The following is an 18,445-nucleotide window of genomic DNA, read 5'->3' as shown; positions in this document are numbered from 1 at the left end:
AGCACAGAAAGAAAAGCACGTGGGTCCCAGTCATCAAAAAACATGTCCCACTCTTGGGCCTGCTGTTCAACTTGCAAACTCCACTTTGTGTGTCAGTGCTACGAGGAAGAAGTAAGCTCTGCTTCTCCTTTTGCTATTTGGGCAGTGGAGGGGAGGGGAAAAACACTTGGGGAGAAAAAAACTTGAATATTGGATTGAGTGTAATAAGTGGTTTCCCAAATTTTAACTACAGCTAATGAGCTGTAAGGAAAAATAGTATTTCGTGGTATGAAAGGCATACTGTCAAACTGAGTGACAGAGCAATCTTGCAACTATGGAATTTATGGAGAGTACTCTTATTTTGCAAGTAAGGGTGAAAGAAAGATCTGATGTTCAAGCAACTACACTCAAATATACATAATATATTAAAATATATTAAATACATGTATATTTTACATATTTTTATATATGAGTACATATACACACAAATATAATGTTTCCTTGCAGTTCATTAACAGTATGTAAAATTTGGGAAGTCATTTATTGCAATCAATCCAATCTTAATTTCTTTCACAGTGTTCTGCCCCCCTCTACACCATTGCATAAGTAGTAAAACATATGCATTTATACTTAAGTGCACTTGATATTTTTTTTTTAAACTGGGATGATGAAATATTCATACACCAAGATTAGAAGCAAGTAATACATCTGGAGCCACTCAATCCCCTACTAGTGCATTTATATAAAGAAGAATAACTTCTTGCCTTCAGCAACCTCAGAAGTGGCCCCATAAATCAACAGAAGCACAGAGATGTTTCTCACTTCTATTAAAACCGTTGGTGACAATTTATAGCTGCAAATACAGTATCACATCAGCCACAGTCCAGCTGGGAAATGAGTAACTATAGAAGAACCATCATAATCTTGTTGACACCCATATACTCAGAGTATCTCCTTCCAAACATTTTCTGAGTTTTCTGTGTACAACAGGTGCTGTTCTGCAAAATAAAATGTCTTGTTCCAGATCTCATTTTTAGAGAAGATATGTTCAAGGGTTTTTTTTTTTTTTCCTGGCTTACTATGGAAATAAAGGAATCAGTCTGTAAGAGTGTTTGAGGAAAAAGTAGCAAAAATCCATTATAATCACCTTAAAAAAAAAAAAAATAAGGAATGTTGAGTAGACAGACAGCAAGACCTATTTAAGCTTCTACAGAAATTACTGGAAATGAAATTACTTAGGCTATTGAAAAGCAAACAGAAATTGAAAGAATTTGCAGGACAGATTTCCACACCAACACGGGAAGGGCTAGACAAGCCCAAGCAGAGAGCTTCACCTCCAGTAGTGGAAGTGCTTTGTGATTCTGTAGGGACCTGGGTTTGTGCCTCTGCTAGGAATATTTTAGGTACTAAAACTACGAAGGTGTTTTCAATATGGGCAGAGCTATGGTGCTCAAGCTGTTCTTCGTACCCAAATACCTCCTTGCTCCTAAAAAAACATGCTGTAGTGTGTTGGCAAAGTATAGCTATGCTGCTTTGAATGGCTTTAAACTTGGGATTTCTGCTAATACAATTCTGCTTCTTCATACCCCTGACCAGCACAGAAATCATAGTGGTTAGGGTCAAAGGGAAGTAATTAAGATGGAAAGCAAAGCCCTAGATGAAAAGCTCACTTTAATGACTTCAGCATAACTGTGCTGCAAATGTAACTGTCTGTTTAAATTACAGGTATCTAGACCTCCGAAAATTTGGATCAGTTCCTCATGGAGGCTTCGGAATGGGGTTTGAACGCTACCTGCAGTACATCTTGGGAGTTGACAATATCAAAGATGTTATTCCTTTCCCCAGGTTTTCTCACTCCTGTCTCCTGTAGCTCAGCATTTGACTCATGTGGAGAAAACCACTGGTGTAACTATGTGTATTATAACATACCATGATATGACAGTGTGTTTCAGTGGGAAATCAAGGTAATTTTTATATCAATGAAACTCTTGGTCAATTTAATACTGGGTTATTGAAAATAATATATGTTCTGGTGAGATTATGGAAGGACACTGGCAGTTAATTTGATAGTAGCTCATGTCTTCAGTGCACTTCTGGCATATTAATAAATCCCACTTAACTAAAGGGTTACGATTCCCATGAGACTAGTACAAGCCATGGAAGTACTGAACAAGCACTGAAGGTAGCAGGGAGTTTTTATGTGAAATATTAATAAGGAAGTGTGACCTAAAATATTGTCATGGCTGTGATACACTTGCTACTGCTGCAGATAGGAAATGGCTACTGTAAAGCATGATTCTTCCCACTCCAAGTTAAAAGCAAATATTGTATACTTCAGAAAAATCAGCCAAACCTGGCAAGGAACAATGTCATACTGGAATTGCTGAAGTGAGTTTGTTGAATGATGTTTGATTTTGTGAGTCATCAATAAAGATGTACACTGGGTTGTTTTATAACTCTGTATGGTTTCTTCTTCTGTTATAAAACTGTAGGTCTCAGCATGAGAGAGTTTCCTTCAGTGTCTGGTAGAAGTTTCATTTTCTGTATAACCAAATTAGTTGCACAACTTCTGCAGAAGGTATCTGTTTTCTGTCTCCAAGAAAGCACATATTCAGAGCAGGCAGAAATGTTCAGTTAGATGAGACTTCATTCATCCATGCATCTCTCCAGAGCCAACTTGCCATTCATGGTGGGGTTTTGTTGTTGCTTTGCTTTTCTATTATTGTTACTGAGGAAATCTCTCACGTGCTCGTCGGACCAAGCAGTTTGGTCTGTATTGTGAAACAACCAACAGATGCTCCCAAGCATTGCTGTGTATTAAGTAATTGCTTATCACTATAGGATCTGAACTCCTTGGCAGTCTCTAATGAGTTTATGCTCTCAGCTTCTCTGCCAGGTAAAGAGATACTCATTTCTGTTTCGAAGACAGTGTTATGGGAAGAGCAAGTGACTTGCCTGAGGCAACTGGAAACCAGTGATTTATTTGGGATTTGAACTGAGGGTTTCCAGCATCCTTCTTCCCTTCCAAATGATCACAATCCAGCAAAATATAATTTGCATAGTGCTTGCTACTCTGCAGCCCACTATGGCTGGAGTATAAACCATGTATATAAAGAGGAAAAGCAAGGTAGTGACCTTAATGCTGATGAACCCCATGTATATGGGCACACACTACGAGAAGTACCTGCAGGACAGCCCTAAAATCTTCTTTTCCAAGTAGATGGAAGAGATTGAAAAATTGTAATCAACTAGCACTGCACTGGTAATACTGCAGTCGCAGTTCTCTCTGGTAAGGCTGTGTGGTACTGCACCTGCAGCATCTAAAAATACCTGTTTATGTCACATGGCTCCTGCCATGTCTCAGTGTGCTCCATGGCTGGGGTTTTTACCTGTTACGATCATGCAAGCAACATCACCATGAGGTCGTTACTTTAGGGGGTTTCTTGTGTGCACTGAGACATCTCCTGCATATCAAGATTTTTTCATGTCTCCTTTATCCACTTGATTAGGCAGGTGTTAATTGTGTGTTTGCTGGTTTGCATTTCCCAGTACAGCCCTGAGTTGGCAAGTCTGGTTCCACAAAACAGTTTGAGCACCTGCCTTCCCTTTGAAACCACTGAGAAGTTTCCACATCAGACAATCAAGTATCTTCCTGCATTTGGACCATCTCTCCTTTAGTATGTTGTCTTAAGTGTTATTGCTGGCCTTTATGTTTTGGAATTACTTCTCTGCAGAAATATGTGGAAAGAGCACAGCTGCCAAACAGCCCCCTCCATAGCAAGTTCCCTAAATGACTTGCAATGAGCAGGTGTCCCTATTGAGATCCTTAGTCACTGATTCTGTCACAGTCGTGTAAATGAGAGTGCCTGAACTGGAAGCCCATCTTCTGAGAACACAGTGGAGTGATGGCAAAACATCTCCTGTCCACTCTGCTGTAAATCCCCAGCAGCAGCTTTGGGCTGCCTCTGTTGGTTTTGGCATCAACAGGAGGTTGTTGATCCTGCTTTGAGATGCCAGATCCGATGGGCAAGCGACAGGTGAAAAACAGCGACAGGTGAAAAACAAGATGTAAAAAAGAAGACAATGGAAGGTGCCAAAAAGTTCCAGGTTAATGTGACATGAGTCACAAGTTACAGGGAAGGACACAACTGCTTCAAACAGGTTTGCAGGGTGGCTGTCAGGGTGACAGGGCAAGAACAAAGAACTGGTCTAATCCACCTTTTGTTCTTTGCCCTTTTCAGAGCTTGTTGCAGGACTGAAGGTAAAGGTTGAAACTTTGATTTGCAGATAGGTAGATGTAAGTAAGAAAGAACTAACAAGGATGCACTGTGAATGGTTTTTTGTATGTTTCTAACTAGGTGTCCATGAGGAGCCGTCCAGTCTTCTATATGTCCTGGTTCATTTCAAGGTGCTTGATGAGCTGGGTATCCAGTGAGCTAAGGGGACATTGCCCTTGGGTCTGAAAACTGAAAAAAACTACCCCTGGTAATTTGGCAGATGAAGCAGGAGCTGAGCAGGGTTGTCTCAAGAGAGGTAACCAGATGGTTCAGAAGGGGAAGAAAAGGTTGTCTAGTCTTGGTAGCAGCCTTCAACATGTGCTGGCTCTGCTAATGGTGAGAGAGAGAGAAGAGACTGACGCCCTGTGCATTATGATACTGCTCAGGGTTAATACTGAGATTGGCATTCTTGTGAGAAACTTAATTTATGGGTACCCAGCAAGGGTGGGAGCCACTGTTTCCCTCCAGGCTGGCATTGTTCACCTCTTATATGTATATATAACATGGACTGGTATTGCCAAAGGAATGCAACATGTTTTTTCTGGGATTTCCATGTGGAATGTCATGTATTTCCTTTGAATCTCCCTTTCTAGAACAAAATGGAAGTTAATCTGGAGAGCAAGGAGGTCATTTCTCTTGGACTTGTAAGCAGGGAAATGCACCAAGATTTTCTTAACTTAAGCAGCTTTCCTTGCTACATCTTCTCTTAAAGCCTGCACCATGACAGTGACTGAAGCCATAAAAACTGTGTCACTTCTTCAGATAAAAAGCTGATACTCTTGCACACAGGAATCACCTCTTAGGCTGCCTGTGCAGTGCACAGTATGTTTTTAGTGCTGGGGTGTTTAGTGCTGTAAGCAGTCAGCTCTCAGGCCCAGGTGACCAGCACTGTCTCTGCTAGCATCATTTTGTAAGTTTTTCTTGAAGTTTCAGTTCCTCAGCAGCCCGTGCTTGCCTCTTTTCAAGTTTGTCCTCACTTTGAGCTTCAGAGGAAAGAATGAGTGTCATTGATTACTGTGTTGGTAGCTTTGCAACATTAGAACAGAGTGATGGGAGATAAAAGAGCTACACCATAAACTTTGCATAACTAAATGCTAGCCTCTCAGAAGAGTGTTTAGAGGAAAACACCTGGTTTTTTTTCACTTCAAGAATATCAGAGAATCCCTTCACTTAATTTTTTAATGTGTAAGATCAAAGTATCCCAAAGTACTCTATTTTTAATTGAAAAAAAAATAATACCTGCAGAACTAACACCCTGTTCCAGTCTTCTCATTTTTAAATCCACAGGAGAGCAAATGCACACTCAGAAGCTAGGAGTAGAGATTGCTGTTGTCTCCTTTATGGTTTACATTGTGATATTGTGGCAGTGCTCAGACCCTGAACTGTTGTACCTTCTGTATAAGCAGAGACAAAAAGGTACATGGCCCAAATGTTTAAATGTCAGCAGACCAGCACAGGGATTTTAGCTGAATCACCTGCATTCAGGCCCACAGACCTGAGGGAAACACGCAGCAAGGTGCCCAGCTCAGTAGTTCTCTCTATGGTTTATTTGGTAGTAGTTGTAATTTATAAGGCATCACTTGTTTGAGGGAATGCCAAGACTTTGATGGGAAACGTAAAGTACAGTTTTGCTTGCTGGATTAATATTGATTGTTTTGGAAATAGCTTATAGATGTGTTTTTCCTCAGGGGCTGAAGGGGACTAATTTGCCAAGAAACACTTTTGTCATTGTTTCCATTAAATGTGTGTATAGAGATAAACGTGGCTTTGCTGTTGCTGAAACCAGTAACAGCCATTATGACTGTTGTTTTAGCCTTTACCTTACACTTAGGGACAAATGAGAGATGGGTCCAAAGGAGAAATAAGACTTTGTATAAAGACTGACAGAGTTCTAATTTCCTCAGACCTAACCAAAGCTGCTAAAGCCACAAAAACGGTGGTCTTGGGGGTGAATTTATTGTTTTGTCTTACTGTTTGTTGCAGAGCCATGACCTTCAGAAGGGTTGTAAAGTTTTATTTTATGATCCTGCTGATAGAGAGACATATGTAATTTACTATATGAGTTCTTACAGACTTGGCTAACAACAAGTTTGACCCAGAGTTCAAAGAAATTATGGCTCCCGTTGTTTTATGGCTGCTGTGCCGCAGTGTCTGCTGCACAAGGTGTACAGAAAAGATGCTGTAAAGGGAGAGCTTTCACATAAAGGGCAAGAGAGGGACAAGACTATGGCCATTTAAAAGTCATATACCAGCTACATCAGAAATTGTAGGCTCTATTGTGAGTGAAATACAGATGAAATTACTTTAGAATCCATGTTGCTGTTATTGCTGACACTATTTTACTGCAGAAAATTGAGGCACAGAGCAATTAATCTGCTTGCCCAAGGTTAAGGAAGATGTGTGGCAGAAGCATGGAACTGACCCAAATCAACCAAATCCCTGCTTGGCGCATGCTCACGAGACTTCCCTCTATTTGCCTTTGGGTGCACCGCCACACCAGAAACAAGGCAGGATGTTTGCAACTGATCTGGTTTCAAACGCATTTTTGGCATTTCTAAGATCCTAGACTGTGCTTCAGTGATTTTTATCTATCCTTGTATGTCCCGAGGCCTTTCAGAGATAGCAATCCTGCTGTTTATTTTTATTACTCTTAGAATTGATTTTTTCTGAATAATTTGAGGCAGCCTAAAGTGTATATTTTTAATTTTCTTTGCAAGACTTCATCTTGTGCTTTGCTCTTCATTGATATATGTGTATCTTACTGTTTTCAGCAGGTTAATGTACTGATACTTGTGATGAAAGAATAGAGTTCAGAGTTTTTAGAAGTCACTGATCATACAGGTTGCTGGCAAAAAAATATGCAAACTGCTTAGAAAAAAATCAATGTGGTCTGGTAGGAGGCCTGGGTAATCATGTAAACACATTTAAGTTTCAGTATGGGACTATTTCCTACTATCTGTCATGGCTTCAAAAAGAGGCTAGATTTCCAGTCACAGTGGAAAATAATTACACTTCACTGACACAATGTTTTTTAGTAATACTTCCATGGTGTCTACCTTCAAAAAGATTTTTGAGCAATAATTCCAGTATCTTTGATGGCCCATTGAAGATCCTGGGCTCTCTGTGCTCAGTACTGTGGTTAAGCTGTGTGAAGCAAGCATATGATCCATATTCTTCTGAGACACGAGTCTCACATTTTCTGCTTGTCCCGCAGCTTTGCTGCTGCTCCATTGATGAACGCGTGGCCATGGGCTGCGCATCCAAGCAGGAGACAGCTGAACTGACACCACAGGCAGCTCAAAGGCTGACTGACCTCTCAGTGTTCACACAGCTGGGACACTCCAGGTCAGTGACAGATGAAGGGACTTGCCAGAGGCTGTGGAGGGAAGCAAGAGTCAGGATTAGGGTTTGATTTCCAGGCTGCCCTGTCAGAGTTGAGAACAGGTTTCTCCCATTTCTGCACGAAGTTACAGAAACTCAGTGCTCAACCGGTAGCCAGTTTGCAGCTCCAGGAGATCCAGCTGTGAGCTCTTACCTAGTGCAGAGATTCTGTCATCTCTGTAACTGAGGAGGTCTCCTTTTGGCAGGTTGAGCTCACATGATGGCACCTCTGTGAAGCACTTGAAATGACCTCTGCAGTTGTTTAGTATAAATAAATCACCATGTGCTTTCAGGCTGGCTCAGCAGCATGTAAGTGGCGTCATAGGTGCCGAGATGGGGCTCTGCACAGCAGCTGGAGTTCTGGGAAAGGCGTGCTTTAGGTGCCTCTCTGTAAACATGCATGGGTGGTGCTTTTCCAGATCACCCTACAGGGCTGAACTTTGCCACCTGCAAAACTCGAATAACCACACAAATCAAATCTGAGGGCCTGGTTTATACAGTGGCTTCAAACAATCTTTCAAATTCCATTATTACTAATGGCATTAATAAATTATTAGCGTTCATGGTGATTTAGGAAGTATAAGGTTCAAGTATTTAACAAATTTCATGGGCCTATTTGTTAATGAACTTGATGGATGACTTGCCAGGCAGGATTATGTTGCCTTGTCCTTGGAGTACATGCTAAAACACGATGTTTTTAGCACTGTGTTACTCCAGTTCCTAACTGAGATCCAATACCATCTGTAACAGTGCTGCCATGGATAAAAGGAAGAAAGTTTGTGCTAAACCCTCTGAGATAGAACATTATGAAGTGTTCATTTCCCAGATCATTAGAAACTTAAAATAGCCATCTGGCCCAAACCAGAGATGCATATGCCTGCAACTACAGCTTCACAGCATTCAGCTGTGAGGGTGGCTGCTGTGTAGCATTTTGGACTGGCAACTGCAGAGCAGCTTTTGCTCTGATCTCAGCTAAGTCTCTCCACACTTTAGACTTGTAGGAGATGTCTGTTTAAAATGCAATCAACATCTCAGCCAGGAATATAATAATACACTCTAGATGGGCTAAAATGCTTTGAAACCACAAGGGCATATCCCCTCCATGCATTGCTCCAGTGATTATTTTCACTGTTAAAAAAGTTACATATTTCACTCTTTGTTTGCCTGGCCTCAGCATCTTTCGGGAGTATATCTGTGTGTCTTAATGGTCAGCATTTGAGGGGCATTACAAAAGACAACAAGCTCTTGAATTTGCAAAGTTTGACCTAAAGCATGATGGCTTTCACATGCTTCTTCCATGACTTAACACTGGTAGCAGCTGGGGGGGGTCTGAAAATAAGGTCTTTATGCTGCTGGCTTTGTTACATTTACCAGATGCCCCTTTCTCACCTATAAATTACCTGCAGTAGAGCTATAGCTCTGCTATGAACACAAAACACATGCATTTTGTATATTTCTTGTTCTCAGATGGTGGTGTAGAGTGGAAAACAGGACCTGGGGGAGTCCATCCTCATCAGCCACTCACTCCTGCTCATGGCCTCAGCTTCCCTACTTGTATAGTTAGAATAATAAGATTTATAATTCTAAAAGCTCACATGCTTTTAGTAGGTCTGTGTTCCAGTAGTTTTAGCTCTAAGCTGTGCATGGTCAACAATCGTAAATAAATGTAGAGATATATATTCTAAGTAATTTACACTTTGTAGAAGAGGCCTGGACATAATACAACAGCAGTGACTTCCTTCTTCTAATAGAATTTTTAGTTCATTATATTGGCTGTACAGGACAAGCTCATATCCTGGAGGGGTGTCACTGGAAGAAGGAGTAGGGGGAAAGCATCTGTTTTTATTCTGGCTTCTGTTTTCGCCAGCAGATATAATGGCACATGACCGTTGAGCCAACAGTAATCCAGTTACAAAAGTCTTCAGAGTTACTGCACCAACCAAATTAAACTTGATTACATCCAATTATGCTGAAAAGCCAGACAACAGCTCTTAGCTTGGGGTGAAGTAACTTCTTGCAATCGCAAGAAGGGGAGGCCTTGCAGGGTGTCAGGAGGATAATTGCTCATTTGCTCTACCACAGAGCACCATCTGCTCTTGAAGTAATGCCTAAGGATGTGAGAGTGCACTGGGGTCGGGTAAGCAGGCAGGGCAGCACGGCAAAGATTTCTCCCTGCCTGTTTTATTATCATTTGTTTTATGGTTGCTTGCCCTGGGTCCAGCTGCGGTCAAAGCCCTATTGTGCCAAATAGTGTCCATAGAGGGAGTCCTTCCCTTGCCGAGCTGCTGGTCTCATCGGGGAAAAACAAAGATGAAGTGGCCTTTATGCTTATGTCAGAATAGTGTCTGTGTCTGGAGCATTGCCTGGTGCACTTTCCACCAAGCAATTGTATAATGATTTTCTGTTTTGAGGAGATGAGAAAAAAAATGGGAAACCTCCTAGTTTCCTTCACTTCCGTGGTAAAAATAGCATTTGCAGAGAGGGGGAGAAAAAGGTAAAGGTAGCTGCCAAAAATGTGTCTGGATCCAGGCAAGACAGTTTGCATGAGGAGCTCATCCACCCTACAAGGAATCACCAGGCGCAAAGAAAAAAAACTCTACCTGGGTCCAGAACTGAGAAATGCATCAGTAGTGTTCTGCTCCAGCTCAGCTCCAGGCAAAGTTATTTCTAAGTGTCTAGTTTGGTGAGAGAAGTAGGACTGGGCTTCAGTGTTGACTGAATAGGAAGTCTTCTTTAATAATCTTCAAGTGTGAGGACTGGAAGTGTCCTCCAGCTGCATCCACAGACACTATCCAGCTCAGCACCCCAAGCCCCTCCATGTGCTGCCCAGGGAGTCTGTATCCATTCCGGATGGAATGTGCTGGTTCTGGCCAGGATCTCCAACAGAGAGAGGACAAAGTAGGACCATCAACTCCATCAAACCTATGTGCTTGGAACACTGCTGATCTACAAGTCATCTCTTCTCTGTTTCAAGCCTGTATTAAGGCATCAGAGCTCTGATGCCCCTGTCTTTGCCACAACACTCTAATGAAGATGCTTCAACCTGTCTCATTATCTGATCAAAGCACCTTGTGGTTTGGCTTCAATTGCAGTCGTTCTGGGGGGATTGCTGTGCTCTTCTATGGAGGGTGGAAAGCTTGAAAAGACTCGAGTTCTTGAAAGAGGTGATTTTTTTTTTTTAACCTTGAAAATTCTTCATTAAATCAAAAAGCTACTCCCATCCCGCTCTGCTGCAGGAACTGTTGCGTGAAGATAAAGTCAGGTCTTATTGTTGTGGAGCTGGATCTCAGGAGTCTGAGCATTCGCTCTGAATTAAAAGCAGGCAAGGAGCGCCAAGCAGCACGGCAGATTTTTCAAGCCTTTCTTCTCTCTCTCCCCCCACCCCGCAGCCTGTTTCGGTTTATATTAACCACCGTATAGGGCATTTCCAAGGGATTTGTGCCTGGCTGGGGTAAGTAGCCCGAAGCGTTTCAGCCAGCTGGTCCCTAATCCACAGGAAATGCCCGGTGTCTCCATCCCGACTGCTTGCACCAGCGACTGGGAGCGGAGAATTGCTCCCTCTGCAGCTTTCCCGTCTGCCAGCAGATGGCACAGCTCATTTGAATAAATTTGGAGCAGGAAGGAGTAGCCGTGGATATTGTGGTTTCTTTCTTAGAAGTTCTGATTTTTCGGTTTCAGATATGAACAAGAAACCACACTGAAGGTTATGATTAAAAACCCCAGAGGTTTCTGCAGAAGAAAGTGACACTTTGTCGTGCACCCCAGCACATTAAAGATAGTACAAGGGCTTTTTCTTAGAAAAATGTTTCTCTCTCAGCCTTACCCTTGTTCAAGAAATATTATTTCTTACATGGCATCTCTTAATTTCTCCCTTGCTATGTCTGCTAATTTTGCTGTTCCTCCTTCAGTTGCTTCTGCTGGCAGAGATGGATTCTCAATGGCTTCGCATAACTCCCTTGTCAGATTTTTCCAACACAGGGATGTGGTTTTCACACACTTTTCCGCCAAGGCTGCTGGCTGTTAGCTCACACTCCAGAGATTTACGCAGTCAGCTGGGGCCAGCCTGAGTTCATTCTCCACTGCCGGTTGGAGGAACAGCTTGAAGTTGGTAAAAACTGTTACGAACGTGCAAGAGCTGCCAAATCGAGCTGTGCTCATGACAGACATCGTCTTTAACTCCCAGGGGCACTGAGGGTAGTATTTGTGTATCTTCCTGGCCAAAAGCTTTAAGGAGGGCCAGCATTATAAGGCGTTGTAATGTTACATGCATTGGATCATATGTAATCTGGAAGCCTGATGCCAGAATTAACTCACTGTTCCCACTCTGCGTACAGCCACAGTGGAATTGATGAGGCACGTTCACGTGCAGCATCTTTGTTTGAAGCATTTTTCTGCAGAGAGCTTATATTACAGTTGGACTAGATGATTTTGGAGGCTTTTACCAACTTTAATGATTCTGTGATTCTGTGTCACATCTGAGAACAGCAGCATATTCAAATGTACAGAAAATGCAACCTATTTCCCATCCAAAAGTCCCAGCAAACTGAGATACCTGTCAGGCATCACTAAAAGCATGGAGAAAAGAATTCACAGGGGTACTTCATGTTTTGGACACTGTTCGGATATATCTTGTGATGTAACCAATTCAGTAAATGGGATCCAGAATAGGGGATAAGTGGAGAGAAGGAGTAGTACAGCAAAGGAGCAGGGTAATAAACCAAGGGCTGTCATAGAACATGTAGAATAATTCATCCCAATTCACACAATGATAATTATGGAGCATTTCTTTAAACATCCATCACCCAAATGAAGTGTTCCAACTCCGTGTGGTGGAAGTTGTTAACATAAAAATGCAGACAGGGTTCTCTGCAACTGGTATTCAAACTGATACCACTTTGCATTGGTGTCAGTATGAGTGAATTCCTAACCTGTGAATCATTAACATACACCATGAGATAGTTTTGCATGATACCTTTGTATTAATCCTGATCATCTGTTCTTAATTAAGTCTTTCTAAATCCCCAATAGCTCACCAGCCTCCCTGAAATTTCTGTTTTGGGAAGATCTCTCAAGTGCAGGCCACCAGGAAACAATTTTCTCTATGAATGCACAAAGTGCATTCTAACCCAGGAGAGTTTGCAGGTGAGCCTCTCGCTCACCTAGCGTTGTAAATTGATATGGCTCCAGTGCACTGAATAAGGCGATGCTGGCTGAGGCCTCCCCATTCTCCCCTGCTCTCAGCCCCATCACACACACTGCGTTGGCAGAGATGGGCAAGCTGATCTGAGCATAGCCTCTCTCTGCAGGGATTGCACAGCACTGGAATAGGATCAAGCCCTTCCTTTGGGTGGTGAGAAGGTAGAAAAATCTTCCTATTTAGCCTTTGCATTTCACTGGCAGTAAAACAAAGCTGTTGAGAAAATACATTCCTAACAAATGACTGACTTGTTCTGTAAGGGGTTATTCCCCTACTTTATGCATTCACAAAGATGATAAACAACATATGGCTTAACCGTGCTGTCCCCATCTTGAAAAGAGGTGTTGTTCCTACCTCCCAGAGGCACTGCAAGTTGCAATTACTGCTCTGAAGTGTTGCAAGATCCCTGCTCGAGCGACCTTATATAAAGATTGTTGTTGTGTGACATACAGTAGCACATCCAGCCAGCATGGAGTTGTTATTGCACCAGCTACAGCACAAACACATAAGGAGGGACCATCCCTGCCCACAGAGGTTGGACAGGCAGGGAAGCTGAGGCAGGGATGACTGAATGTGCCCAAGCAGGTTTGGGGCAGAGCTGTTGTATAGAGACAGGTCTTAGAAATTCATCCCTAGCAAATCGTTGTGTTTTCCACATGAGCGTGGGCTAAGAGGACTCAGCTTTTATGGGTGCCATGCCCAAGTTTTGCTTTAAAGCGTGCAGTGAAAACAAGGTTAGAGCATAACCCAACTCGAAGGGCTGTGGAGAGATGTTTTATTACTGCCTGAGCTGGGGAGGAGAGGATCAGGCTTTGAAATGTACAGTGCTTCTAGATCTAAAAGTTGATAGTGAATCTCAGCCAGGGTATGATACACTGTAATACAAAACCTGGCTTGTCTTCATGAGACTCCAGTGGCAGTCAAATCCCCTTTCAGTGGCCACTGCTCCATTACTTAAAAATCAATAATAAAATACGAAGCTTTTATTGATTCCCCTCGTGGGTTTTTATTGCTTTTTTTTTTTTTTTCTTCCTCCAGGAGGGTTTTTGGCATCACTGGTGTTTGGCTGTTTCTTGCTCAACCTCTTTGTTTTCCTATGGCACCTTCATCTCAGGCACAAGCCCCTGAGCACAGAGAGGCTAAAACCAGCCTCACCTTTCCGAGGTGAGAAGGACCTTTTCCATCAAGAGAGGGGAAGGGTCCTGGGGTAATGAAACCTTACAGGGGAGGAGCTGTACTTTTTAATTAAGGAAACGTTGCGCTGTTAGGGATCACCTGCTGCAGTATGGATAAAGTTTCTCCATAGGCATTCTATGAGTGCGGGGGGGACAGGGACGAGCGGCAGCCCCTCGGGGCGGTGTGGGGCTGGGCAGCCCCTCTCCCCGCGGGGTTTGCGTCTTTAACACGACTGGCGGGGCGCCGGGCGGGCGGAGGCGTGGTGAGCCGGGAAGGAGCCAGTTTCCTGCTTCCCCGCTCGCAGCCGAGCGGCCGCGGCGGCGGGGGGAGGCGCTCGCCGCCCCCCGCATCCATCCTTCCATCTCTCCCTCCCTTTTTCCCTCCATCCCTCCCTCCACCCACCATCCACCCATCCATCCATCCATCCATCCATCCGTCCGCTCACCCACTCACCTCCGCCCGCCCTCCATGGGCCGGCGCGGCCGGCGCTGAGCGCCGGGAGGCAGCGCCCGGCGGCGCCCGGCTGCCGCGATGAGCGGCGGGGAGGTGGTGTGTTCGGGCTGGCTCCGAAAGTCACCGCCGGAGAAGAAGTTACGGAGATACGTAAGTCTCAGCCCACCCCATCTCATCCTTACCTCGGCCCCAGGAAAGCTGGGATCCATTCCCCCCGCCTCCATCCCCGCTTCTCCGCCGCCAGCCCGGGTGCACCTGCCGCCGCCTCTCCCGGCGCCGCGGAGGTTCGGCTGGGCAGGGGTGTCCCTTGCCCGGGCGGGGAACGAACGCTCCCGGCTCCCCACTTCTCGGGGAAGGCGGGTGGGAACATCTCCGAGCCCCCCAGCTTGTTCCCTGCCCCGGGGTGGTGGGGTGGGCGGTGACGGCCACGGCTGGAGCGGACACTCGGCGCTGGGGCCGTTCTGGCTGCGCCCCGCGGTGGCCGGGCTCACCCGGGACCTGCGACGGTCACAACCCCCGCCTTTGAAGTCGTCTGTTTTAGGGGAGGCTGGGAGTACCTTGGTCCCAAAGAGTAAAAGTACTAACGCGTCTTGGATCCCCCCAACATTCCCATAATAGTCGCTCTCCCCCATCCCGTGCAGGGCTCCTATTAATCATTGAACCTCCCAACCCTTTGAAGATAGCACGAGTAGCGCTTCGATAGCCTTTGTGTCGTTAGCGGCTGAGATCAAACACTTCAAAGAAGTTGTAAAAAGAGGGTCCAAATGCCAGCTCTGTCACATTCCCCACTCATTGAAAGAAATAACTGTTCTTTGCGTCCTCCGCCTGACAGTCCTGCCATGTGCCACGAGCATTAGCGCTCAGAAACGCGCTGCCGTCCTGTGACTCGGCACATCGCTCCCCAGGATGTCAAGAGTCCCACTCCCTGATACCAATGACCAGGCTCAGCCAGCCTTCAGATGACTGGAATGCAGCCTCTGGGAGGGAGCTGGATGCTCTCCCTTCCTGGGGGAACACCAGCCAGACCATCCTTTGGTCCTGTTGCTTTTGCCTGCATGCATTTGGGGATTGGCAGGCAGAACAAGTGCAGCTGGTGTCTCCCCAGTGCCTGTTATTGATTGATGGAAGCATCACTGCCTACCCTTGAGAGGGAGATGGATGTCCGTAGTCCCATACTGCAGGCTAGAGCAGGACTGGGGTTGTGTCTGATTTGTCATAGAGTGTTATTAGCCTTGCCCAAAATTGGTTCAGCCCCATGAACATCAGTGGTACCGCATCCCTTTGCATTAGACTGTGTGTCCAGTTGCTCTTGGCAATTCTTTCCTTGTGTGCCTTATGCTCTTCCAGGGAATATCAGGTTGGCACAGGGCTGAGGGATGGAACTGCCAGGGAATCCAGTAAGGTAAACCTGAGTGTTTATGTGAGAAGTATCAACCCCCTAATGAATGTAGGCAGGCTTTGTGGGAGCTGGACAGAATGACTTGGTGCATGCTGAACTGTGGAGGATGCTTTTAGCTTAATGGAGCAAAGCACCTTCCTCCCGCAGAAATCAACTAATTGCTGATCCTGAGTCACCAATGGCTTTAACTCATCAAACATCATTAGCTCTCCAGCATCTGCCCCGTGAAAGGGCGCTCACATCACTGTCTGAATATCCAGCTTGTGCTCTGGCATTCCAGCAAGAGCTGAATAAATCTGCTAAATGCTCTACATGGAGGATGTGACACGCCAGCGGTTAGTGCTAGTTATCGATGTGCATAAGAGTGCTTTTCATCCACACACATCCCAAAGTGCTTTGCAAGCCACCTATGTTTTCAAAACATCCTCATTCCCCCAAGAGGAAATGCAGCCATGCTGAGATGTGCCTGGCCATCCCACGCAGCCTCGGCGGGGCAGGAAGCGATGCTTGGCAGATGTCACTCGAGGGGATCTCTGCACTGAAGCAGTCCCGGTGCTGTGGTCAGTGGGACTTCCCTTCCAGTCGCACCAGTTGCACCAGCTTCCTGCATCAGTGGCTGGATTTGAAAGTGTTGGCCTTTAGCTTGGACTGCATCTCACTTGGTGGTGTCTTGTACCTTTGCTTTTTAATGCATTATTATTGATACTGTATTTATGTAGCTGTGGTGTGCATTTAGGGTGTTGGCATGTGGATCAGGCTCTCCTCGAGAGTAGTTCAGAGCAGCTTGCTCGTCCAGAGCCTGAGGGTGATGGCTTTCCTCCCGTAAAACCTGCCTTTGTCCACAATAAACGCACATGGTTGGACTTTGGTTTTCGTGCACAAAAGGCGGTTTATGCCAGCTTTTGTATGGCCTCAAAGGGAAGGTGCTGAATCGCTGGCTTTGCCACTTTCCTTATGGCTTCAGTTTATGTTCTGCTTTGAGATCTCAGAGGAGAAATCTCAGGCTGCAGGATGCTGCTAATGGGGTTTGAAGTTCCTGCTCTGGCTGTATTGACACAGGGGAGAGGATAGATTTATTTTTTCTTTGACAAGTGCATTTCAAATGTATGTGTCTGCACATGGGTGTGTTGCTAACGCTGTCCTTGAAGTGCTGTGCTTTTATAAGCCTGTTTTTGTTTTGCTTTTATTTTTCAAGGAGATCATGGCAAGAAAGGAAAGTACTAAATTTTCTCTCTGACTTCCATCCAGGGTGGTTGAGAAAGGTGTGGTGATCTCCACACCTGATCTGTGCAGCATTAATCTGCATTTACAGCAGTGCCTGCTCTGTTTCACTTTGGAGGATTGTGTTTATGTGAGACTGTGGGACCTATTTGTACAGCGCTCTGGGAAATATCAGTGTTATGAGTTTATCTTCTGTTGAGGGACATTCAAATGATCAGACAATGACTGCTTAAAGGTGAGACAAAGTGTGCCTTTTTTCAGCCTCACAACTGCAGACAGGGGTTCATGTAGACTCTGGGCAGTTTGGCTGTAAATACTACTGTAATATTGATAATAAAAGCTAAGCAAACAATTGAAGGTCAAAAGTAATTGAAGTACCAAAATATCTCTTTTCACTTCTGCTCTGCTTGGACATCAAGCTCCCTCATCCTCTTGCTTAATTGCTTTTTTTCAGACATACACTTCTTGTACTTTCATAGAACGGTTTGTGTTGGAAGAGAGGTTTAAAACTCATCTATCCCAATCCCCTGGCAATGAGCAGGGACCACCAGGTTCCTCAGAGCCCTGTCCAGCCTGGCCTTGTATGTTTCCAGGGATGGAGCATCCATCACCTCTCTGGGCAACCTGTGCCAGTGGCTCACCACCCCCATTTAAAAACATTTTCTTCCTCATATCTGGTCTGAATCTACCCTCTTTCAGTTTAAAACGATTGTCCTATTGTCCTGTTGCTACAGACCTTATTAAAAAGCTTGTTCCTACCTTTTGCCTCTCGGACTTTCATGCACGAGGGGATCTCCTTGTACGCAGCCAACAAGCACAGAACTGTCTTTTAATTCTCCTCCTGGCTCCTCCTTAAAAGGCATGTGAAAAAATTTTTTAAAAAAACCCAATCCCTAAACAAAACCCCGGGCTTTAGTTGTGTGAGCAATGAGCCGAGACCAGCGCATGTTGTGCTGGTCCTGTACTGACTCACTGTCTCCTGGTCCTCTCCTGCTGGACGTGCCCGTCTGTTGTCTCCTGTGTTAGACGTGGGTTTGGAGCAGTGTTTTGCGTCTGTCCGCTGCCCGGCACGATGGGCTTGGGGGTGGGCTGTCTGGCAGGGAAGCACTGTAAAAAACAAGTGCTGTCATAGAGCAGCTCAGCTCCCTATCGTTAGATCAGTGTGCTGTGCCTGCTCATTTATGTACCATGAAGTCAGAGTGTCTGCAGTTCTGACTAAAACAAAAGCTTCTCATCGTGTACCATTTCTACAGTCCTTCATTGCTTTGGGTTTTGTTTTTTTTTTCTCCTCCCAGCTGGTTTATCTGGGTTTGGCTTTGTGCATCAGTGTCATTCTTACATCAAGCGAAAGCAGTTGAATCA

The 18,445-nt window shown here is 44.8% G+C and overlaps 2 protein-coding genes across 12 annotated transcripts in view; both read left to right on the top strand.

Annotated features, from left to right (window-relative positions):
* The window catches only part of NARS2 (asparaginyl-tRNA synthetase 2, mitochondrial), a 48,635-nt gene extending 46,200 nt beyond the window's left edge, over window positions 1–2,435 (top strand). For all 8 annotated transcript variants that reach the window (XM_053936452.1, XM_053936455.1, XM_053936454.1 and 5 more), the window contains one exon: window positions 1,705–2,435. In XM_053936452.1, the coding sequence (XP_053792427.1) occupies window positions 1,705–1,849 (145 nt within the window). In that variant the 3' untranslated portion in view covers window positions 1,850–2,435. The remainder of the gene's footprint in view (window positions 1–1,704) is intronic.
* An 11,972-nt stretch (window positions 2,436–14,407) lies between these two features.
* The window catches only part of GAB2 (GRB2 associated binding protein 2), a 92,684-nt gene continuing 88,646 nt past the window's right edge, over window positions 14,408–18,445 (top strand). For all 4 annotated transcript variants that reach the window (XR_008429295.1, XM_053935111.1, XM_053935110.1 and 1 more), the window contains exon 1: window positions 14,408–14,613. Coding sequence is in view for 3 of the 4 variants with exons in the window: in XM_053935111.1 (XP_053791086.1) it covers window positions 14,542–14,613 (72 nt within the window). In the remaining variant the exon portion in view is untranslated. The remainder of the gene's footprint in view (window positions 14,614–18,445) is intronic.

The sequence above is a fragment of the Vidua chalybeata genome, chromosome 2 (genome assembly GCF_026979565.1).
Source record: "Vidua chalybeata isolate OUT-0048 chromosome 2, bVidCha1 merged haplotype, whole genome shotgun sequence".
NCBI lineage: Eukaryota > Metazoa > Chordata > Aves > Passeriformes > Viduidae > Vidua > Vidua chalybeata.
The sequence above is the reverse complement of the archived record's forward strand: the minus strand, read 5'-3'. Positions and strand labels throughout refer to the sequence as shown.